General features: G+C 45.9%; 2 protein-coding genes across 3 annotated transcripts in view; both read right to left on the bottom strand.

Annotated features, from left to right (window-relative positions):
* LOC119390488 (3 beta-hydroxysteroid dehydrogenase type 7) overlaps positions 1 to 25291 on the bottom strand; it is a 442541-nt gene that overhangs the window by 291845 nt on the left and 125405 nt on the right. The window lies entirely within an intron of this gene.
* Positions 1 to 25291, bottom strand: part of LOC119390483 (signal peptide peptidase-like 3) — an 84163-nt gene that overhangs the window by 13984 nt on the left and 44888 nt on the right. Inside the window, exons 2-8 of the mRNA XM_037658096.2 lie at positions 17721 to 17798; positions 16713 to 16768; positions 14204 to 14323; positions 13196 to 13274; positions 10381 to 10493; positions 1756 to 1862; positions 1041 to 1112 (exon numbers count right to left, since the gene is read on the bottom strand). Coding sequence (XP_037514024.1) covers positions 1041 to 1112; positions 1756 to 1862; positions 10381 to 10493; positions 13196 to 13274; positions 14204 to 14323; positions 16713 to 16768; positions 17721 to 17798 — 625 coding nt within the window. The remainder of the gene's footprint in view (positions 1 to 1040; positions 1113 to 1755; positions 1863 to 10380; positions 10494 to 13195; positions 13275 to 14203; positions 14324 to 16712; positions 16769 to 17720; positions 17799 to 25291) is intronic.

Below are 25291 nucleotides of genomic sequence, written 5' to 3' on the forward strand. Positions count from 1 at the left end.
GTGCAGCTGTCTCACCCCTGCTTTAGAGACAGCTGGTAAGTTGCCAGTCAAGAGTTGAGAATGACTACTGTATGTGCACCAGCCCATCTTTATTCTTCGGTGAATTGCCTTCACATGAGTAGGATACCTTGTTATTATTTGACCTAGTGGACATAAGTACATACTCTTCTACGAATTCTATGGTCTGGTTGTTTATCATGAACTCTCTTTCCTTTGCCAGACCACCTAGATTATATTTGCCTGACGACACAGAAACAAAAAGTTACCACCAACCTGCATACCACAAGTGGTAACAAAATCCATTTTAGGTGGACACATCAAGGAGCACCTGAGTGTGCTCAGGAACTGTGCAATCAAACTTGTATGTGAACAAAGAGGTGTGATATCACTACATATAGCGCAGTGCAGACAGAGCATTCAAAATGACACAGCAAATGATGACAAGTGTCCATTGATAACAGGACCAGTATTTTTGACCGATCACTTTTGGGTATCAACTTCTGGGTGACGTGTGGCATTCAGCAGGACGCCATGCCGCAGCAGTGGGCATTTTGCGCTTTGATTTAGTTAGCCAATTCGTGTTGTCCAATAGTAATAATTATAGTAAAAAAGAAAAAAAAAAAGCAACTGACTGAGAACAGCCTCTACTCGCTCATTTCTCATGGTCAATAAATGTTGCTCCATCATACAGGAGGAAGAAAAAGGAAAAGATCAATAAAAAAAAGAAAGAAAAAGAAAACGAGTTTATTACAAGCTAAGAATTACATTGATAAGAAACAAGATTTCCTTTCATGGCACTTTTTCTATCATAAAACATTTGGCCTTCCAGAAATAAATAGGCAAGCACTAGCTGGTAGAGAAAACACAACGCACAAGCTTGAGAAGTGCGATTGCTGTGCTCATTCCCAGAAGAAAGAGAGAGAGAAAGTGTGAGCGGGAGGGCAAAAAAAAAAATTTAGAAAAATGGAAAACAAGCTAGATTGAAGAAGACAACATAACTTGAAGAAAAAACACCAGAAAGAGAAAGAGAGAACACTCACCGGATTGTCTGCTGGCCGTGTGGCCACTTTGACCATGACATTGGCATTGAAGATATATGAGGAGAAAAACACCTGCACAGAGAAGAGGAGACAAGACATGCGTTGCTGTTTGAGGGAGCATGTGAGTTTGGAACAACACGAGGAACCCTAAAACAAGTCATAACTCTACCAACGGCACACCAAGACAGGTTACTGTCGGCATCAACTACTCACAGAGTGGGCGCGAAAAGACAAGGACGAAGGGAAGAAAGACACGCACACTGGCACTTGATGTACATTCATAAGTTCGGAGTGAACCAACTAACTTGCACAAAAAAAGTTCTTAAAGAGCTTAACCTTTACCGGCTCCAGCAGCCGCATTATTTGTAGTCACAACCACGTCACAATATCACCGCAGACAACAGTTACATAAAATTTAGAGCGGACGAAAGCGGCATGCAATGTCCGCAAACGTGGTACCAAACGAGACTTTAAAAAATTAAGCCCAAAAGAAACTGAAACTAAACTTGCGGACTGAGCTGGTCTACAGCTGTAATGCGGACTGCGGAATAAGCAAATCCATGGTGGTGGGGATTGCGAAATGTGTGAGCTTGCCGGGCTCATCTGTCTAGGGGAGGTGAAGGTGTTGAGGCCATAGGCATACCTATACACACGACAGCGTGTGCGGTGACGAGGCAGTGCAAGATTCCGCAACGAGTCGTCACGCAGTACTCACCCAGAAGACGTCGTATATGAGGAGCCCCGTGAGAAGCAGCGTGGACACCTTGAGGCTGGGCAGTCGCACAAATGCTATGAAGGCCACGCACAGACCCATTCCCATTGCTGCGTCACGGAAGCAGGAGGAGGAGGAGGAGGGAGAAACAGAAGAGGGCAGTCAGCTGCAGTGGTCCGCAAGGGCGGAGTGCGCTCGGAGACCAGTAAAACAGCGCAAAATTAAAGACTGGGCTCATTTTGCTCATGTCATTCGTAATGACAGTGGCACGAGCTCTTTTGCTGTCTCCATTTTGCGAAGCCTTACCCACTTGCGATAGATGTCGCAAACAGCGCAACGTTGGAAGTTTGCGTCCAGCCGCCAAAGCTGTGCTCGTGCAACCGTACCACTAAATGTGCCTTATTTCGGTTCCACGGAATAAAATGACCTGGAGATTAGCGTATAAAAAAAAAAAAAAAGAAACCAAGCTGACACCCTCAAGGTCTTTTCAGAAGGAAAACAGTATGACAGAATGAGACAGCACTGTGTGACACTAACCTGACTTCACTCCTGATTCTTTAAACAAAGCAACTGGAGCTGCCATCAACATATTGTATTTCAATGTTACAGATTTCAGTTTACTAAATATTATGAACATGAATAGTAATAATAATTTCCTGTGTTTTACATACCAAAGCCATGATAAGATTATGAGGCATGCCATATGGGGGACTCTGAATTAATTTCAATCACCCGAGTTTCTTGAACCCTTTTGCTGCCAAGGACGATCTGAGCTCGTACACACGGTTTGCACCGTTCCTACTGAAGACGAGCTGGGCTCATCCATGCTGAAAGAAGTGTCTGGGGGCGCGCCGCAGTTAAGCTACCCTGGTTCCTTTTGCTGAGTTCTCATTGGCTTGAATGGATGGTGAAGTAAAAAATTAAAAACGTGGTCAAGCATGCACATTTTGGTTGAGAAATGATTTCGTTCTGGTAACCAGAATTATAAAATGGCATCCTCCTCTGTGCACAAGCGGTGTGCGTGTGCTAGCAACAGCTCTGTTCTTAAGAAAAAAGAAGGAAAAAAAAACACTAGTTTGCCGAACTTTTGCGCAATGAAGAAGAATTTCAGTTCTCCCGTGAGTGTGGCAGCGACTACACAAACCGGCATATTTTCTCTAAAAATCGGGTTCAGACGACGACCGCGTCTCGCCATATCAGCAGTGGGTGACGCCCTTAGATGTGAGTGTCCAAGGTTTCTTTGTCACGGGCTCGCTTGTCCCTGCGCTTTATTTTTTAAATTTCAAAGAGGCATTTTCTGCCTTGAAGAATGGTGAGGCTAGGGCACTTTCCATCGTGCATTGCAGAGAAGCCAATTCTTTGTATATTAAAAAAAATTTTTTTGCTTGTATCTTGTGACTGAAGTGCATTAAATAGTTTTTTTAGCTGTTTCAAGACACGTACAATCAAATAGGCAAAAAAAAAAAAGATATCAGCACTTTTGTATCGCTTTTGGCGAAAAAATTGCACCATCTCCCACTAAAGGGAACCATGTGGGGATGCGAAGGAGCGCATGGGTTGACTTAAAGTTCCGTTCATCACGGGCACCTTGCCCGATGTTAACGTGTCCTTACAAGTGGAGCACACCATGAATTCTCTGTAGTTGCTGTTGCTGTTACTCGTCCTGAACGCTTGTTGAAGCACGTCACGCGGGTTCATCACGCGTCTGCAGAATCTCGTTAGCCGACGTCATCACATGATTGCTGAGAGAGTGTAAGGGGGAGAAGCCACAGCGTCTTACCCAGCCTCTTACACAGGCCCGAACGCGCTAGCGTGTGCCAGCACACGTGGTTTTGTCTGTGTTACGCCAAGCTAGGAGAGCATACGGCAGCTCGGGCCCCTAAAGTGCTCTGCACTTATCATCATTAAAGGGGCCCTGCAACACCTTTCTTAGTTATATAGTCTCATTATTGACGTATGACTCTTCACGAGTCATATGCCGCAAAAATTTTTCGAATCCGTCAAGTCTAAGTGGTGTTACCAAATTATAGAGATCACGTTCCGCAGCTTTCTCCCTCAACTCAACGCCGCGAGCGCGCAGAAAGCTAAGCAGCGAGTCGAGGGAGGCAGCGCAGAGGAGCGAGGCTCCGCCCAAGAGCGCCGGTGGAGTTTTTTTCTTCATTTTTTTCTCTCTGACGTCTGGGCGAAACCACGTGGTCTGTGCCGCCACTTCCGGTCGGCTTGCGTCGTTCTCGTCGAGCGGAGCCGATATCGCGCGTGCTTGAAAACTGCGCTTCGGTTTGGTAATGTTGGGTGTGCACCTCGAACGCCGTAGTGTTTTCATCGCTCTGCCAACCATGGAAGCAAACCTGCGCGCTCGTTTGGAACGAATGACAGCTGAGATCGGTTTCGGCCCATACTCCGATACACCACCTCGTAAGACGGCACTGGCAGACGACCCCGAAGTGCCGGCATTACCGGACCCCAGCATTGTTATCGGAGACACGCTGGGCCCGTGCCTCGGTCGGTCGTGAGAATGTGCCGACGATGCAGTTCTCAGCTGACGAGGCAACACTCGAACGGCTGCCACTCTCAACGGCAACCGGCGATGGTCGAAAGCACAGAAATATTCACGATTTCGGCACTGCACATGGCAAAGAAAATGGAACCACGCAACTACGAGCAGACGAGCTGTCGGTGAGACCGGAAGTGCTAATATTAATGTTTGTTCGGTGTTTTTAACGCGATAACAGAATATAAACATACATATTATCTACTTATTGAACTCAAAATTAACAACGAAAGTAATAATGAGGGTGTTATCGTGATTATAACATCAGCCAATGGTGGAACTGCCGACAATCGCGTCATATTTTGCGGACTAATACATCATTTGTCGAGAGAAGAGGGAGCGATTTTCAGCTGACTTTGAGAATTTATTGTAAATTCCAGGCCGTGCGCATCGCTGTAATATTTGGCTCGCGTGTTCTCGGGAGCCTCGACTACCGATCGGCAGCGCTTTTTGAGCATGCTCGAAAAGTGTTGCAGGGCCCCTTTAAGGCGGTCGAAGAACAAGACGAAGAAGACTTCTCCTTGGCGCGAGCGCGCTCTCAATATGTTACAGATGGCTATGGTAGGTTTTAGAAAGCGGACGGTCGCCAATGGAACTACGGACAAAGCCCAGCGCAAAAGCTGCTTCGCGTCTAAAAAACTCGGTAGGGAAACAGCCAACATGCACCAAACCGAAGTACATTGTTGCTGTTTCATTTCGCCCCCATCGATATGCGGCCGCTACGGTCGGGAATCGAACCTGCATCCTCAAGCTTAGCAGGTGGCATATTATGAACATAAAGCAGTTAATAGCCTACTGGCATGCAGTAGAGTCATATCAAGCAGCTAATAATAAAAATAAAATTACTTTGTATCGCAGAATCACATCAACGGACCAGTTATCAGTTGAGGCATGACTCTTCTCAAATGGCACATAAAGGGAAGAAACTATGGCGTATACAAACAACTAAATTCTAGTTGACACACACCAAAGACCCCATGTCAGCTTCGTTATAATGAATAGTATATACTGAGTGTGACTACTTTCATATAAGGATATTGAATCTGTGTCTTCACATGCTCCACATCTTATTAGGTTAAGGTTATGTTTACACTGTTTATGAAGTAGCGTTAAAGCCGGCAATCAGACACTATGACTGTTTGTATGGCGATGGGCCCTTTCAGGCACTCGGCCTTTTGCCCTCCTCCTGAATGTGTACCTTATTCTTACGCACTGAACAAACTTCATTTCTATTGAATCTGGCATCCAGCAATGCACCTGCTTGAAACATGTCGTGAAATCTACACAGTGCATGTTGACACATCTTCTATCCCTTTTTCTATGCTTACATCCCCTCCAGTTCACATGTTCCTACATATTTATGTCTTCCTATCGCTTTTGTTTGTATTTACGTATAAGGAACATTTTATACAAATGCACTCCCCCTTCCCTGCCCCCTTTCCAATGCCTTTTTTTTTTATCCCCAAAGGTGGCATCCCTGTCCCCTTGTCCTCTTCTGCCTTCCAAAGTGGTCATCGTTCTCACGCAAGTGGCATCAAAATTAGGCGCTGAAGACAACTACAGATCACTGCTGTACCCTTCATAAACTGCTGCGCAGAATCTGTTTCATCTATCCACTTGCAAAATGCTTTTCTGGTTAAACAGGCGAAAAGAAAAAAAAATAAAGTAGTAAATTTACCAGCTACTGGAGTTAACCAAAGGTTCGAGGCATTGAAAATGTGCTCAAGTAGATCTACCTGATAAAAGCGCACAAAACCCGCCTCCCACAATAAGACTAATGAGCTTCTGTAGCAAACTAATTACTAGAAGTTCTGCTGATGCTACAGTTCAGCAAGCCTTCTGGTTTTAAAAAGTCATGCATAAGCTTGGGCAAGTTGCATGGTGCCTGTCCTTGTCATGATGTCTGCTCATATAACTTGCTTTAGTTCCTTAAAATCTTTTCTGTGCCCCAGTATGCTGCCTTGATTTGAGAAACACTGCAGAAAAATAAGAGCGGTTATTGATCATTACAAATATACAAAGAAAGGTAACAATTATGTCTGAAAGAAGAAATTTCCATAACCAAAGTATCTTGTGAAGAGATGCAAAAACAATTCACAAAACCACATAGACCATCCCCCAAGCACTAAGGCAGCACGTGAATTTTCCTGTTGTAACAAGATGCATCATTTTGGTATTGCAATACCATTCACACACGGCACTAAACTCACAGCCAAATGGAACAAGCAGAAACGCAGCATTTTTCGTACTCATGAAAAGAAGAATGCTTGAAGACGAAAAAAGGATAAGCTGGCAAGAGTCTTATCTATCGCAGTATTCATGACTTTTATCTCAACATACTAATTTTATTGAGTGTTCTGTAACCGCGTCCTCAACGTGACGGAGCAAAGCTAGTCAATCAAGAGGACCATGCGAGCATAACTTGTAGTTCCTGACCTTGTTTTCAATTACTGCTGTTACTATCACCCATTACTATCATTACCATTATCATCAACCTATTTATGTCCAAATGATGACAAGCATTTCTCCCATTTTCCCAGCAATTTATTCCCCCTCTTCTATCCAATGCCTGAAAAATTCCCAATCGCATTGCGAGCCACAGTCATCTGCTGCCAGTCACGAATTTCCTCTGCGATGGCGTTCCGTAAACTACACTCAAACCTCATTATAACAAAGCGACATCTGCCATGAAAATAACTTCGTTATATCCGAAAATTCGTTATAAACGTTTATTTCTAACACTGTATCTATGACAAGACTGTTCTTCATTTACTTTGTTATAAACAATAATTCGTTATATCCGTGTCCGTTACATCGAGGTTTGAGTGTACTCTAACAGAATGCTGGTCTTTATCTGCTCTACGCATTGCAGTAGAATCTCGGTAAATGGAAACTACTAAAACGAAGCAACTGCCTCCAGTTTGGTTGGTGTTACATTTGACTGCGGCAACCCAAAATAGTACATCTTTCCTGCTAAACGAAACTCTTGTTAACTGCAACATACATTCCCAGTCCCTTCAGCTTCCATTTAATGATATTCTACCGTACATTACCCACCGACTCCATTTTGACCTTCTTAATTTCAAGTAGTAATACCAACCACATGCTTCTGCTTTCTAACCCATACTGGCCCCCTTTTTTTATAATTTGATATGCTTATTGCTTTTCCTTAATCGCTTACTGAACTTAGTTTTCTCCCAGGTTCACTCACTAACCTTCAAATTTTAGCCCTCAAGGGTCAGCACTAGACAAATACACCGATTACTTGCTTTCCTCTTCAAGAATATCAGTAAGTTAGCGTTCATGACTAAAGAATGGCTACTATATGTGCGTTAACCAACTTTTCTTAGTTTCAAGAACTACTTTTCATCTTTCATGCCGCTGTAACTACTTGTCCCAGGTAAACTACACTTTAAGGAACATCTACGTTTAAGGAACACTCCAAGCACGCTGCATACCAGCGAACTGCAATGTCCCCGAACCTCTCCCAAATAATCAGTCCCAATTACTCTATCAAACATGAAAGAAAAGCAAAACCTGTAGAGCCATTCAATTCTCTTACAATCATTAAACCTCTGTATTCATAAACTGGCCATTAAATTTTGACACTGTGCTTCAGTGAGATGGGCCAAGGAGTCGCTTAAAGGGACCGACAACCAATTTTTATGTTGCCCACATTCTTTAGCGCAACAGAAAGCTTACCGGTGAGAGTGTCAATCACGGAAAAGTAATGTGGAAAACGCCGTGAAACATTTGTAATCAGAATTTTTCTATCTGCGGCGAATATGAAGTTGTAAACACAAGTGACAGCCCATGCTGCAAACAGTGAGCGCGAGAGCCGTTCGTGTTCGAGCGTGGTGGTTTGCTGTGCATGCGTGCACTCCGCGCGCATGCGCCGTGGCTCAACATGTTCCAGTGGCTACTGCGAAGACAGCGCCGCTTCTCACTGTGCAACTCCTTTTACCTCGTAGGCAGCACAGAACTGAGCGGGGGTTGGTAATAACATACATACTCTAATTATCAGGACTAATTATGACGCGCATGACAGCATCAGACTACGTGACTACGTACAGAAAAAAGTGATCGACTCCATAATCCAGCTTCACGGCTCTTCCGCTAGGCTGCGCGACATACCGATTTTGTTACTTTTATACACGATTAAAAAATATAAACCCTGCTCACAACACGGAAAGGATGCTGGACTCTGTCACTATATTTCGCGGTCTTTTCATTTTTACCAGGCTCTAATCACACGTTGTGACCAGTTGTCGGTCCCTTTAAGATACAAACTCCCACTGCAGTGCGTTCAAGTAAGGTAACAAGGGCTCAGGTTTTCAAAATTTTCACGTGCATAATGGTATGGAGTGTGCTTGAAGCAGCAGTTTAGGCAGAGTGTCAAGTGGAAGAATGTTCTTGAATATAACACAAAAAAAGAACAAGGAACCATTCCGGAGTACATCGTGAGAGAAGCTAGTGCATCAAACCAACAGGCCACAGCTCGTTCTTCCCCGTCTATGTCCTGTACAACTTGTATTCTCCACGAGAAAGAAGCATTGGCCCTAAACTACCTAAGAAACTAGACAGATAATTTAGTGCAGTTGAAAAGTGTATGTACACTTAATACCACAAAGACTTCACAGATCTATTGTGCAGGCATGACAATACACTCCCGTCGCAAAAGTAGGCAGGCGCCGTTTCCCACATTTTTTTTTTCCTCCTCTCTCCGGCATGCACAGCGAAAAATACCCGAAGATACAAAAGCGACTGGTTTAGCTTACCGTTGCCCTGTAAAAACAGAAAGAAGCAGGCAGAGACGTCAGTTAACAGAGGTAGCAAAATATGGCAAGAACTAGCATACACACATTGCCAGTGGCCCACTAAGGTTTCTAGAACTCATTAACGATGCAAACTGAGCAAGACCAAGCAACAGCAAAGGGTTATTTATTGTAAAGCCCCAAGAAACCAACAAGCTTGCTCTTTCTAAAACGTCCTTATTATGTTAAAGTTGCCCATAAAAAAAGAGCATTTTAGTAGTAGTACCAAAGGTCGATTCTGAGCTCGAGTAATTGTAGCATGTTTATAAGTTTTGCTAATGAATAAAGACAAACCGTATGAAATAACTGTTGTTAATGACATTCTCTCCTGCAGCCATCTACCTGTGTAACAATGTTACGATAAATGGCCTCAATCTCTGTTAAGATTCAGCTATATTGAGACATCACTATTCGCAACACTGCTATTAACACTGCTACCTGAGCTTGAAACACCTTTACAAGTTAGAGTTTCTTGTTTGGCATGATACTCTTGTGTATGGTAATGTTACTTGAAACGAAAACAACCACGCTGCAAGCTGGCATAAGCAAGTATATTCGGTAATATAAACTGACCACCTTTAGTCAGAATCGAAATAATTAGTGTAACTTTTGGTACAGTAGTTACTTTAAAAAAGTAACGACAATGTTCCTGAGGGAAATGACCGCATCAAGACACGCAACTGTGAAGCGCAAAAGAACTGTTGAGCTTGTGCGCGTGCCCCGCTTGTTGGTTTTGCAGTGCCCAAATCTAGTGAGGGGCCACTTCACGAAATTACCACAGACTGTTGCGTCAAAACGCTGTAGTGACCAGATAAGACGAGTTGCGAGGTGCGGAGTCTAAAAAAAAAGTAATGCATTTGTGAATTTCATTTTCATTCCCTCTGCATGGAGCTCACAAATGCATCAAACACAAAACTCTGTAGGTGAGGCATATTGTTGACTAAGTTGGTCTTCCATGGCTGCAACTGGTGCCAGAGAACACAAATAAAGAGCAAGGAGACCAAGTACTGGTCTCCTTGCTCCTTTGTGTAAGTCCAAGAGCCATTTGCAGCTACGTCGCAAGACACAACACTGTTGCCCAAGCGACTGCATCGCCTGACCTGCTATTTTGAAGGCCTCAGTGCCTATTTTACAAATGCGCTAACTTGCTTTGCATAAGGCAATCAACTGGGCTAATTGATCGTGGCAAAGCTGTGCCGTTTTTAAAAGGCTTCCTGATTGGTGAAACAGAAGAGGGAGTAGTTTGGTGAGAGTGGCACTTACCGTCCATGAGTAACCAGTGTCCCGTGAGCACCCAGACACACACAATGGCCACGGAGAGGGAAAAAGAGACCAGCTCTGCTGCCGTGAAGCGGCCGCACGTCCCGAATGAAATTCTGCAGCAGGAAGAGAGAGAGGCGAAGTGGAGAGATCGCAGAGGCAAGAGAACACTTCAACATCCCGGGCTTGAACAATTGTAAGTTATTAAGCAGCGTGGTTCACAATATTGGAAGTTCACGATGCAGAAGGGAACACAGAAAGGACAGTATTGCTTGTGCTGTTTCTTGTTCTGCCAACGTATTCTTTTTTAGCTCTTTTAATTTATTTTAACAAGCTACAACATTACGTACACACGTGCACGCACACATCACAAATAAGCATGCGCTATAAGCAACCATTCACAGGGTCTTACCGAGTGGTGTCTGCTAACAACGTACAGTACGGTCCACTGTTAAAGGGAACACTCCAATGAGCACCTTTCATTTTGCTGGCCCTCTAACAGAAAGTGGACAGGGAAACATTGTTCATACACTGCACAAGTCTGTCAAAATAGGCTGAACTGTCAACCACCAGTAGTTTTATGCAAATCTAAGCCACTATGTTTTTGCAAGAGCTCGAAATCCAAACATGCCCTGCACACAAGTGTTCCCTTTAACAGTGGACCCATCTGTACACTCGCTTCGTCAACATGTACAGACACATTGCCTGTAACCACCAAGCTGACTACAGAGCTGTTTAGGGGGTTCCTGTCATACGCCTTAAACTTCCAATTCCTTAAGAGAATGGGAAGAATATGAACTCTTGCGCTCATAAACCAGCAGCATAGAGTGTCAGCTGCGCCAAGGATAACAGTACACACAGCTGTATGAGAGTTCGCAGTGAAGGCACATAGCAGTCTGAAGCATACTTTTGACAGTCTTTGTATGACATGCGCAAGCTGCAAACCTTAAGCAGCAGGGAACCTCCTGCTGCTCTAGGCATGAGCTCAGGCACAAACATGAGTAACAGGTTAACAGGCCAGGGTATATTTCTTGAACATGGGAGAATAAACCTGACTGATTGCATAGACGATGCACTCATGAACACCTGATCCATGTATCGCTCCAGTAATCATGGCGACTTAAGTTTTGTGTAAAAGACCACCTGCTTTTTCCTTAACTCCTCGACACCCCCCGCCAACACATTGTGGCCTTACTGGCACATACAAGTAACCACAACAGTCAAATCATCCAAAGTATCACTAACAAGCTCGCTGTGCAGTCTTAGACAACAGTCAAACTAACTATGCAGCAGGACATCTTCAATAACTAAACACAAAGAAATCTCTTGACCATACTCATAGTCTCATGCTTAATGCATGTATGAATAGAACGGGTTGTGCATACAATGTTAATTAACCTTAGCTACAAACGTCCCTTACTACCACACCAACCTGATGCTTCCTTTTACAGCACTACTGCTATTCATCACCTGCTAAATTAGACAGGAAAGTAGCATGCATTGCAGACTGTAATGCCTAAGGTTGCCACCTGCCCGGTTTTAGACCGACCCGGTCGGCTTTTTAATCAGTGGGCCAGTTGCCGGTCCGCACTCAAGACCAGCCATTGTTAGCCGGTTTTTGGCCATCGTATAGCGATTATTATTATTTTTTTTCTTTGCATTTTACAAGCATAAATTCAGCAACTTTGAAGATGCTAAATATTTTTCGTCAGCCACCAGAACTCTCACGCAATCTTCAATCAATTTCTATCTTGTGCCCATAAAAACACGAAGCAATTGATCCCTCCAGTTATACCGATCACTTAAATAGAGCGAAAAATCAACATCAGTGGTTACGTGCTTGTATCATGAGCGTGAACTATCCGCCTTCAAAGCAGCGAAAATTACGTCGATGTTTGTTCCGAAAGACTGGAGATCTCAACCTGACAACGGGAGCTGGCTCCTGGTCGTGGACGATATGCATTAATAATGACCGCTAGGACCTTACGTGCCAAATGGATGGCATACGTGCGAGTGGCATTACACCCACAGAATAGTTGGTTAGCTCTGCTTTCATTTTTTTTTTGTGCATGTACATGATGTTGACTTCTGACTAGACAAACAATGTTACAATACATGACAGTGTGTGTCAAAGAATGAACATGGCACCTCTCGTTTTTTTCAGCTTGAATTGCACCACATGTATAAGTAACCCCCCCCCCCTCTCTCCCCGAAGAGCCGGTTTTTTTCTAGCGGTAAGGTGGCAACCCTATCGCCATCAAAGTCTGGACAGGAACAAGGCTTGATATGGTGATTATTCGTCAAAGATGGCACAGAAGATGTTGATGCTAAGAAATGAAATACGCTCAATATTCCTCCTCACTGTACAAAATCTAGGTTGGCATGACAGAAGAAATGAAGTCGGGCCCATCCTAATTTTTCAATGTTCCACGGCAAGTTAAATGCAACATGTTCTATGCAGGCATTCCCGAGCAGCAAGGTGAACGTGACCCATGCTCTATGCACATCTCCTTGGTGATAGTCTTGGCTATAACTTTTTCACAACCTTGTTCGAAGACATTTGCCGTCCCTAAGCTATGAGCTGAGCCTACCACAGACCTGTCATGCTTCACTAGCACTGATAGGCTGAGAGATGCAACGTGCAGGGAGCGTAGATATTCAAAATCCCACAGGCATGAAACAATACTGAGATAATGTAATCACAGTTACATACAAGCCCGGCCATGCTCAATAACTGACTTTCTGACCTCCCAGGCAGCCAGAGTTTTCAAATGCCTATACGAAGCGCAGGTGAGAGTGTTGAAGGGGGTGAACTTACTTTTTGCCACTGGAGCACGGCCTTATGAGGTACTGGCACATAGGCAGGAGCAGGAAGGCTAGGGCGATGGTGGCGATTACTGCACACAACAGACACAGGTGTCACGACATTCTTATCAGTCCGCGATAAGACAAAGGCCTCTACAAAAGAACCTCCAATCACAACAGTATGGCATAGGCCGACTCCAGGATATGCCTTTAAAGTTTGCGGATCTCACTGCTTCGTTTATTCCTCAGCCACCCTCGAATGTACTTATCTTGGCTCAATCTGTTACTGCCAGTTGGATAACCGATTATTGTAGTATAATTTGCTGTTACTCTTTTTCAAAATTAGACTAAAATATAAACTACCAGCGTCTTTTCTCTTATCTGTACAACTGTCTTGCTATGTCTTAATGTTAGTACCATCCTTTCCCATCCACTGCATGAGTATGCTACTCTCGCGATGTTCGAGAGATGCATACTTATGCATTGAACACAAACTTTTATCTCATTTATAAACATTACTGACTAGACTACAAGTCTACACATAACAAATTAAGTTCACCATTGGCACCACAAATGCCTAAAAAGATGACTAATAGAAAACATGTGCTGCATGCAAATCTTACATGCACAAAAAAAGTGTACCCTTACAGAGTGAGACCTCTTAATGATGAAGTAACATCCAGGACACAAATACCTTCATTATGACTGACAAGGATGCTTTACATTTATTTTGTTGCATTGCAATAATTTGCTTGATCCATATTCGTTACTTCGAAGCTCAAGTGCACTAATAAAGGACATGGCATCAATCAGGAAAGCAGAATTTTACATAATTTCTGATAACATTTAGAGGGGCGCTTCCTTCAATTACACTAAGCAGCAAATGTGATGAACTAATACGTGACAGAGAACTACTCGTACATTGCAATCACTTCCTATCACGCCAATTTCACAGCTACACGTCGCTTTTCACTCTCATATCGAAACAATCAGCTGCATCAAACAGAGAGGCCCCACTCACTTGCAGTGCAGATGGCAAAGAGCATCTGCATGGAGTCGAAGAAGAAGAACATGACCAGAAGAGAGATGGAAGCGCCCAGTGGCAGGCACAGAGCTTGCATCGTGTCCAGCGTCTGCACATCTGCACACGGAAAAAGCACCGCGATCAGATCAGTGGCATATGTCGACGCACAACACACGATCACCGTCATAATCATCAGCCTGTCTTATGTCACCCTAGGACGAAGGCCTCTCCAAATGACCTCCAGCTCTCCCTGAGCTGTGTGAAGCGATTCCATTTTATGCCTGCGAATTTCTTAATCTTTTTGCTCCACCCAACCACATTCCGTCGTCATCCATGCTTCCCATCTCTTGGTATCCGTCACGACCAACAGTTGTCTGTCTTTCTCGTGACATGATCTGCCCAGGTCTGTTTCTTTACACTTAATATCTAACAGACTATCGCCTACCCCTGTGCCTTCTCTGTTCTCCTCTGCTGTCTTCCTATCTCTTAGGGTTACGCTTCTTTTTCAGTTCCATCACACCCTGTCTGGTCCTTAACTTCTTGCGTTTCTTTGCTATTCTCCATGTTTCTTCCCCATGTGTTAGAACATACAAATTACAGTGGTTGTACATGAATGTCTACTTTACTGAATGTGGTAGGTTGCCAGTCATGAGTTGAGAATGCACACCAGCCCACATGTGCACCAGCCCATCTTTATTCTTTGTTGAATTTCCTTCATATGAGTAGTCTCCGCTGTTATCATTTGGCCTAGTAGATGTACATACACTCCTGCTGATTCTAGGGTCTGGCTGTCTATCACAAACTCCCAGCCTCTCGATGGACTATGGATATTTGCCTTCAACCCTCCTTTAACGCTTTCTCAGTTTAAGTCTTATATCATTTTGATTTTTGGAAATCATCATCATTGCCAAATATACAATGTCTTATACAAGCTGTAAATTGCTAAGATAACCTCCGTTAATCTTTACACCTATTTCTTCCCAATCTAGTCATCTAAGTACTTCTTGTAAACATGCATTGAATAACAAAAGAGATTGTATCTCCCTATTGGACCCGTTTCTCAATCTGGATTTAATAAGCTTTGATCAAAGGTAAAGACCGTTTTCATCACGGTCACACAGACTGCCATCAGTCAGTTCCCTGACCTTTCCAATGAGGTCCAAATTCCCCGACAATTCCAGGTTGGTAGACACCCTGATTACTGTAATCCTGTTTTACCTAGGCATACAGCGTATTTCTTGTACATTTGACTATTGCAACAATAAAACAATGCGTATGTTTAAAGACACACTAAAGAGGCTGGTCACTGTTGTGTTGCTATCTAGTTTCAGTTCCCAAGGGCGCCCCGCCACGGTGGTCTAGTGGTTATGGCACTTGGCTGCTGACCCGAAGGTCGTGGGATCGAATCCCGGCCCCGGCTGCTGCATTTTCGATACAGGCGAAAATGTTTGAGGCCCGTGTACTTAGATTTAGGTGCACGTTAAAGAACCCCAGGTGGTCAAAATTACCGAAGCCCTCCACTACGGCGTCTCTCATAATCATACCGTGGTTTTGGGACATTAAACCTCACATATTATTAGTTCCTAATGGTGTCAGCCATGGCGCCAGATGGTGTCGCCCTCTGGTGACATGTTATAAAATTGTCCATGATTAAGAGAAGAAGGGCTTATTTAATGAGGTGAAAGTGGAGGACACACTTTTCTTTGTTTTGAGCATGAACTGTAGTGGCGCTTATGTGAGTGTCACAACGCAGAGTCCACGACATGTTCTTGTATTTGAGACATTGTGTGTGCACAGAGAAAGGTGCCAAGAGTTACCAGATTCAGCTTCTGTTTGCTTCTTAAATGCTCCCCAGCCCTTTGGTGCTGACAGAACTTGAATAGTTTCGTGCAGGTACTCTCTGAATCCTTGACGCAATGGTGCGAAAATTTCAATGAAGTGCTGCTACATATCTTTGCTGTAAGCTGCGATCAAACCAACCAGACTTTCACGTAAGACAAGAATGACCAGTTTTAGCATTGCAAAAGTATAAGCCACCGATTCAAGTTTAACAAAATACTTTTCTTGACAGTACCGTAAGGTTCTCCACACAAACAAGTGCACATAATCGCCTTTCTCAGAATCAACACATTCCCACTGCGTTTAGTCATGACATTGCAAGCAACACTAACAACAGCATCACACGGGAACTTCCGATTGCGATTGAGGCCCATGCAGATCGGATTTCTTGATCTCAATCATTAATGATCGATGCTACATGGTCCAAACTCATCTGGACTGAGTTTGGCGCAAATGCCAGTCAAATCGTTATCTTCTTGATCCCCAATAGGCCCGATTACAAATCAATGTGATAGTGTAAAAGTACCTCATCCGGACCTAGCCCAATTTGCAACAGCCCTGATCGTGATCAAAAGTGCCCCGTATGACACCATCATTAATCTCCAGCCCAAATGGAACAGCAATTAGATAAAGTTCCAGAAGCGAACATAAATCGAAGGCCACTGACTGTTTTCAGCTCCCTGGCCGTTGCGCTCTTTCTGCTCTTGCTCCATGTTGAGTGACCTGCGTAGAAGAACTCTGTTACTCTTGTTGCATAGCAAGACCAAACACCCGGCACAAACACAGGTGCAACATTTATTCCAACACACAGAGTGCTCTGGCTCCACTATAGTGCCTTGGATTACACCCAGCCAGTGTTGACGGTGACGTGTTACACGAATGTCTGGTTGTGCGCATGCGGCGTCGCCTGCGTTGGACTCACCACGGGCCCATGCACCCGACCTGCGAAATCGTATGCATGAACCCTGCTGAGAGCCATCTGTCCAGGCACCCTGCCAAACCCAAGAGAGACTCCCTGCTGTTTTCTGTCCGCTGGCCTAACCTCTCTTCCGCCAGGCGGCGCTGCTGGCGCCACCACGCCAACCTTATGCCGCGCAATCACAGCGCCACCCCTCGCTTGGCAGCCATTAAAGCGAACTGCGGCTAATCTGCGAGATGCGCATGCGCCATCAGGTGCAAACAACTTTACAGGGAGTGAAAGCACCTCCACAAAGTGGTGTTGCAAATGAACAAAATTGCATCTGCAGTGATGTTGAGAAAAAAAAAAGGGTGTGCCTGCAATACTGTAGTGCTGTTTTATCAACGTCGTTTTCAAAATAAAGCTTGCTTCTTTCTATATGCAAGTGCAGCTATGCTTCCGGTTATTGAATTTCTGAGTGAGCGAGGTTGACCTTGAACGCCTTCACACAAACGCTCGCTATTCTTGCGATAATTATACAGGTTAAAGGGGAAAAAGATTATTTATATCCGTAGGCGTGCGCAGGGTTCCCCTTCAGGGGGGGATCTAAGGTTGATCACAGCGCCCCCCTCGCTATTAAGTCAATGTATGGAGCATACTTCGCGCCCCCACATCTTGCACACGCCTATGTTTATATCCACAAATATTCCTTCCCAAAACAATGTCATTGCGCATCTTTACTGCTACGAAATTTGCGCATATATGTTGTGACCTCACCTGAAGCTGCCGTACACCATGAGCAGAATGGAGATGAGAAAGGTGGAGACGCGTGACGAGTCCACCAAGGAGTACGCCCTGCATGGAAAACAATTCAGACTGTGAACATAACAGCACAAAACAACTGCAAGAAAAGAGGATATGATGTATGAAGTCAATAAAGCCGGTATTAGGCCCACAAAAGGTGCTTTACACTTACTATAAGAAGTTTAAAGGGCTAAACTTGTTTTACGCTTGTTAGAGCAATGAAGAAGGGAAGTCTGTGTATTATAATTTCATTTTGTGTGCAACTGACACAACGAGCACTGTTCAATGGCCTTTACAAAGAGCTGTCTCACATTGCATTTGTGCTTCAGGACAAAACCATTTATTCTTCCGTGGCAAAACTCCTGAGGACAGTTCTTTGTGCGCATGTTGCATGATCATACACTAATGCTCGGCTGTAACAGCATACAAAACCCTCACTTGTGCAAACTCAGAAACAAAAGCTGTCAGCCAACATGTCTGAACCATTTTGTGCCAAGCTGGTAAGTGTATCTTCCCGTTCAGGCAAGCCCATAGAACATGGTTTGGGTTCAGTTCTGGCCACGGCCTTTTTCTGGACAAAATGCAGGCTTGGGTGTGGTTTTGGGTTCAGGATACATTTGACACCGCACTTCGCATAACCACGATCCGGTCGCGCCATTCTAAAAGGCCAGCCCTTAGTTTGCGGATTGAGGTGGATGGTCACCACAGAGGCACTGAGACCTGCAGGGAGCGTTAGCCACCGACCTGTGCTGTTTCATCAAATTCGACACCGTGTCCGAACAACCACACCAAATGGCGAAAAATGAAATAATTGGAATGGAATCATTGCACAATAAATCATATATAGCTGGGCTACTTGGTTTCCGTACATTCATGTGAAACACGACTGGTTCACTAGCTAGCTAGGCAGCCATACCACCTCAGTCTGACCAGCTCAATACACCCAATAGAACTTCACGGTGTCCAAAATAAATGACGGGGGAAAAAAAAAAGGAGCAACAATAGCATGATGATGCATGATGTCAGGCAGCTAGCTCGGCAAGCCAACTGTCGCTAACACCACGCCTCCTTTTCTCTGGTGACTCTATGAAGAGTTAATAGCACCAACAATCGGCATAGAGTTAGTTGCACAACTTTATGCCTACTTGAGTTTTGACTATTGGAAAGTATTGCTTGCCGTGAATTTAAGACACCGTACGGTTCGCTGCAGCATAGGCGTGGCTAGACAGGGAGTAGTCGGGTCCCTCGGCAGAAAGGGGGGGTGCAAAGGGGCAATTGAACCCCCCCCACCCAACCTCGCCAGCGCTGCCTCCTCACCCACACCTACAGCGATGCTACATGGGTTTGCAACCCTCTAAGACAGAATCCTGCCAACCTCCCACCCGTTAAAAAAAAATACTAGCTTAGGACACCGTCGTCCCAATCGACCCTCGCCGCCCACTCTCGCCCGTACTCTGCGCGAACCCGACGTCTAGAAGTTACCGCTTTCAAAGTCAACGCGTGACGATCCCAATATGTCTATTTTTTCCCCCTTTCTGCACGGCACCCCGGAGGCCACATTGATTTCCTGCGAGCGAGGCATCGTTCATGAGCGAACGCGCGCGGCGCAAGGCAATCGGATGGCGTGCTCGTCGTGCGCTGGCGGCGAGGTCAGTGATCGCGCATTGCGGTCGCCCACTCCGCGTCCGCCGCAGAGATGGAAGGGCACGGAACAGGGAGCCGATAAGCGCGAGAACAAGGCATTGTTGTTGTGGCGGCACCCTTGTGGGCACGTATATCACTCTGTTTCTATCGGCACTGCAAGGTTTTTCGTCTTTATTTCTTTTTTTTTTTATTCGAGTTAAGCCCGCAGGCCTTGAAGCGGAGGTTTGATATAAACAAGTACCGTTTTTTTTGTGTTTTTGCTTTTTTGCTGCACTCTTGTTCGCGATACACCGAAGGATCAAAGAAGTCAGCCGATGCGACATGTTAGCTATCTTTCGCGACTATTTCCATGCCGATAAGAACTTGCAGCTACAATGACCGCATAAAAGTAACGCCGCGGTGTTTGTTGAGGTCGCCAGCACTGAATCTGTGGTTGAAGGAAAGGAAGAAGGCACTATTTTCTGCAGCCCTTGCCGGAGCACGGCTCAGCGCCTTATAGGGGTGGGGGCAAGGGGGGATAAAAGAAAAGAAGAAATAGGAAAGGAAGCGATAGGATGAGCACTGGGACGATAGCAGTGTGAGGACATCTTTCTCTCTCTCTTTTTTTTTTAGAACTTCCACAGACATCTAAACACAACGCCCGCGGGCTTGTATACAGGCGGTGACGAAGCTTATCTTTTTTTCTACTTTCTTTCTTTTTCTTTTTTTTTTTTACTGGATTCTGTCGGTTTCTTATCGGCTATAATCATCCGCTCGCTCCCGAAAGGCAGCGAAATGCTACCGGAACAACCACACCAACTGGCGAAAAATGAAATAATTGGAATGGAATCGTTACACAATAGTTCATATATAGCTGGGCTATTTGGTTTCCGTACAACATTCATGTGAAACAGTGCGAACGACGGGGCAGCGGACGAAGGCACAGGACAGCACCTTGTCCAGTGTCTTCTTCCGTTGTCCCGAGTTGCCAGAAGAATTCCACCAGAAGGAATCATTACATTACAATGCTACCGGCCCCCCATCCCAGCCTCTATTTAACTGCGGGAAATTGTGAACTCGGTTCTGCTCGAAAAGCCTTCGATCGAATCGGACAGTTCCACAGACCTCGGCGCAAAACATAGCCACTCAGTCGTTTCCAAAACTAGCCTCGGCGGAACCCGAAAGGTCACCGCGCACTGTTAATATTAAGTTCGAGCGCCTGCCCGTCTATTATAGTTATCGCGTTCTTTCTCTCTAGCTGTCGTACCTCGTAATTACATAGCGCGCCATCGACTCGCCCGCAGTTCCTCCGAATAACAAGCTCGAGTTCTCCGGACAGCTGCAAAAACAAAAAGAACATAACTAAAAACTTCCTTCTCGCGTGTCTTCGTCGTAAGACCAGACGCCCACAGACGCTGCATGCAGTCTACGAGAGGAAACGGCGAACTTCTAACGTTTCTACTCCGAAAAGGCCGAAGAAGATGTCGAACCCGCTCAAGTATAGCGACGAGCAAGACGCCACCGTACAATATATACGCACACACGAGAAACTCGCGTGTCGAAATGCCGGCGCTAATTATGAGAAAGCGCCCGGCGCAAATCCGCTTACAGACTTGACAGCCAGTGCATATAGCAAACGGGGACGGAGAAATGAGAGCTTAATTCAACGTCGCTCCAGGGTTAATTAGAAAGCTCGCGAGCGCGCGCCCTTAAGACGAAGATCCCAGACTCATATACAGAAAGACGGGCAGGCGTCTTCCCTTTCCTGACACACACACACACACACACACACACACACACACACACACACACACACACACACACACACACACACACACACACGCACGCACGCACGCACGCACGCACACGCGCGCACACACACACACACACACACACACACACACACACACACACACACACACACACACACACACACACACACACACACACACACACACACACTATGATGAAGCTCGCCTCCGCCCCGTGCCATTCCCATTTGATTCCTTGTCGCTCCAGTTCACTTCGCCGATCAACGGGGTGACAACACACGGCGCCATTGTGCGCCCTTCGTGTTAGAGTCACTACTCTACCCTGTGCCACAATGGCACTAACAGAACGGGGTGTGCGTCTGCTGTAACAAAAGTTCGGAAACTACCAATAAACACATTGTAATGGAATGCGAGGGTATTCACCTAACAAGAGACGTGTACTTAGATCTAGGAGCACGTTAAAGAACCCCAGGTGGTCGAAATATGCGGCGCCCTCCACTATACGGCGTGCCTCATAATCATCTCGTGGTTTTTGGGACGTTAAACACCAACATTACTATACCTCACGTGGCACTTCACTATCCCTGGGATCGACCGGCCTACCTGTGACCAAGCGACGATGGCATGTGATAACGTCACTGATAACGCCACGTGACGTAATTTTGGTACCGTTCGCGTTGTCAACGCCCGCCGCCCGATTTTTCGAGTTATGAGACATACACCGCAAAAAGAATAGAAGAAGAACGGTGGAACATGTATAACAGCCAAAGAATGAACACGCCTTTATTAGCACTGAATTCATTCGTCGTCAAAACCGCGGAAGGAACAGTTGCTCTCACTGTCAAACAAAAGGTCGACAACCTGCTCACGCACAAACGTAGTTGGTATGGAAGCGGAAGGGGGGACCGCTGAAGCAAGCCGATCATGAAGCTCTCCGTCTACTCTGATCTAAAGCGGAAAACGCATTGAGGGGCTTTACTATGATCCATCGAGGGCGGTTGATATACCGCAGCGCTTGAACATAACTAGCTCGCTCACGGCCGCCCAAGCCTTGGAAACTAAGTGTACGCCATCTGGTCGCGATGTCTTCTTGAGATTACCCTTAGACGTCACTGCCCCAGCTCGAACGCTTCAAGCTTGCCAGGTCTCCCTCGAAGGACGTTATTACCTAATGGAAGGACTCTATTGTCAGGGATGTATATTACCTATCTGTGTTGTTGAAAAAAAAAACTATAAAACTGTGCCAAAATCAGGGGTGAGTTACCTATTCGCGGACGAGCATCCCTCGGGATTTTTACGGTACGGCTTTTTGTCTTAAAAAACAAGGAAGAGACCGATAGGTGTCGTTGCAGGTGCACAGGTAATAGTACATCATAGACATACATCAGGTCATCGTTAACACACTGTTGTGAAAAAAAAAAACGCGAGAAAGAACGTACCATCCGGGAAAACGCACAATCCGAATTCACTAAAACATCGCGCAGTTTCGCTTGATAAGGACATCGCGAACGTTGGCACAGAGAAATCGTACGAAATGGGAACACATGAACGAATCTATGAACTGTATATATGAACTCTATAGGCTCGTATGACAAGCAAAACTAAATTAGTAAAGAATATGTGGGATTCTGGACAGTCCTAGATGGAACAATACCTTACTGTGAAAAGAAATGGTGTAGCTAGGTGGCTACCAGTCGTCATATTATTCGAAGGGGACGTCAATAAACTGAACTTTGATATAGCGCGAGACAACACACGGACAGAGAAGGCACATAAGGACACCACACCGGGTTTGCTGGTGTCCGGCCGTGTATCGTTTCGCGCTACATCAGTTGTCCAGACGATTCAGCGGCAAGCACACATTGCAACCCACGCCCATAAAGATCAGCAGCAGTAGCAACACTGTCCCTACACCTGGTCGGTGCATGTGTGTCTACCATTGCAACCCATGCCAATAAAGATCAGCAGTACTAGCAACACTGTCCCTACACCTGGTCGGTGCGTGTGTCTACCATTGCAACCCATGCCAACAAAGATCGGCAGCAGTAGCAATACTGTCCCTACACCTGGTCGGTGCATGTGTGTCTACCCTGCGACAGCTACACTGCACAGTCACTGCCCTCTCCCGGGGCAGCACGCGCGAGCAAGCTCGGCCACGCGTTCCCGCCGTTGCGACAAGACCCCGAATTCGGGTAGCTCGCGTCTGAGAGCATTGAGAAATATTTCTCTCTCTCCACGACCCCGATGCCTCGGCGTGAATGTGAATTAGTGGTGCAGTGGAAGCTGCGAGCAAACCGTGTCCGCGAAGATAAACAAGAAGGAAACCTCGGCGACAAAGGGCGACGAAGCGCATGCGCGCGCGCGCTTGTGCAAGCCTGGGATTCACCCGAGACCGGCCGACGACAGACGAGACGGCCCGCTAACCCTTTTCTGCATAAGAAAAGGGCAAAAGAGAGGAGAGAGAGAGAGAGAGGCCTCGGGTCTCTCGTAATGAGTCCTTTGTGCGCGTGCCACCCGCTACCCCTCACTACCCCCCTTCCCCCCACCCCTAAACCAGCGTCCCTCCCCGCCGACATGCACCCGTATTTTACGCGTACCGGTACCTCCTCGGAGTATAGAGTAGTAGCGCGCAGACACACGACTTTTCGAGAGAGCTGGACGCAGGCATGCACCAGTGGCGGCGCTGCTTTGCCCTACATTGCCGGATACGCGTGCATTGTGTTCGGAAAAAGCACGAGAAGTAAAAAAGAAAAAAAAGAGAAAACAATGGCGGGAAAGAAAACAATGCGGCGCGATGCTCGCAAGAACACACAAGCACGACGACCGAGGAGAAGGCTCGTTTCTCCCATTTCCACGGACGCCGCGCTGTTGAGAGAAGGAAGGAGAGGGCAACCCTGAATAATACGCTGCCGGCACCACGGCACAGGGCTGCAGCGGCGCTGATAAGCGCAGGCAGGCAGGACTCATTCGCTGCTGCTGCTACTACTACGGCCTAATTGGTTCTCAGGGGCCGCGCCTAGCGGGAAACACTGCTGCGTGTGACAGAGTTTGGCAGCCTGCTGGCCGAATCCAACGGGAGTAATCCGAACAGTTCAGGTGAACATAAGAGTTCAGGTGGCGAAGTGTTTAGGTGAAAATGGAGGCTTGAAATGGTGAGAAATTGTCGACGGGGGAATGTTCATTGACTTGTTTACTCACTAACATAACGCGGTGACTCGCCTTCCTTGTATGGAAACAATGATTAATTATAAAAGCATACCCTTTGAAACTGGGCGCTGGCACATGCCAGCAACTGGCTCGCCCTTCTCGGAATTCCGGTGCCTCCTGCGTATTTAAATCTCGAAACATCGTTATCACTCTACGCTACACTGCCAGCGGGTCTAAACGAGCTCTCGTCGGCAACGACCCAACTCGATGAAGGTGATGATTTGATGTCTTGGCGCCAGGGCCAGCAATGGCCAAGGAGCGTCAAGTCAGTGGCTACCGATTGTCAGTGAAGTCATGACCTGGAAAGTGTAGATGTGACGTGGTTGCAACAAGGGCTATACATCCACCGAAAAAGCGATAAGCAGAGGTGTGTAAGTGAGAAGTCAAGATAGCGAGGCGCTGACAAACACTCGACGGAACTCTGCGATTACAGAGGAGTGCTTCAACACTGCTTACCTCTTATTTTTTCATTTCGCGTTTCATTTAAATCATCTTATATGGGCAGCCTTTCAGTGCCCGGCACGGCTCGAGAGAAATTCCCGCCAGCATATGCAACTTTAGCTAGGAACGCACGGCTTAAATATCGCAACTCGCAGCAGAATGCGGCAGCGTGCGCAAAAGTTCACCTCGTCGACTGCGTGGATCATGGTGACGTGCAGCACGTGGCCCCGTGCACGGTGCGCTGAGGAATCTGTTCAGTTTCGTTATTTCAGAGGTATACACGACCAGTATCGCTATCGTTCATAGTGGCCACACGTGAACATAGGTCAGCAAAAAAAAAAAAAAAAAAATCGCAACTTACTCAGACTGCACTCACGAAATATATTTTGTGCTTAGGGTTCACTTGGACTCACCCCTGTATTCTAGAACGTCTTTTCACTCAACGCTCCACCTTGACTTCAGAAAGTCGATAGCATCGCCATCTCAAGGCAGAACAAGTCA

This window comes from Rhipicephalus sanguineus, chromosome 4 (assembly GCF_013339695.2).
Source record: "Rhipicephalus sanguineus isolate Rsan-2018 chromosome 4, BIME_Rsan_1.4, whole genome shotgun sequence".
In the NCBI taxonomy this organism is placed as follows: domain Eukaryota; kingdom Metazoa; phylum Arthropoda; class Arachnida; order Ixodida; family Ixodidae; genus Rhipicephalus; species Rhipicephalus sanguineus.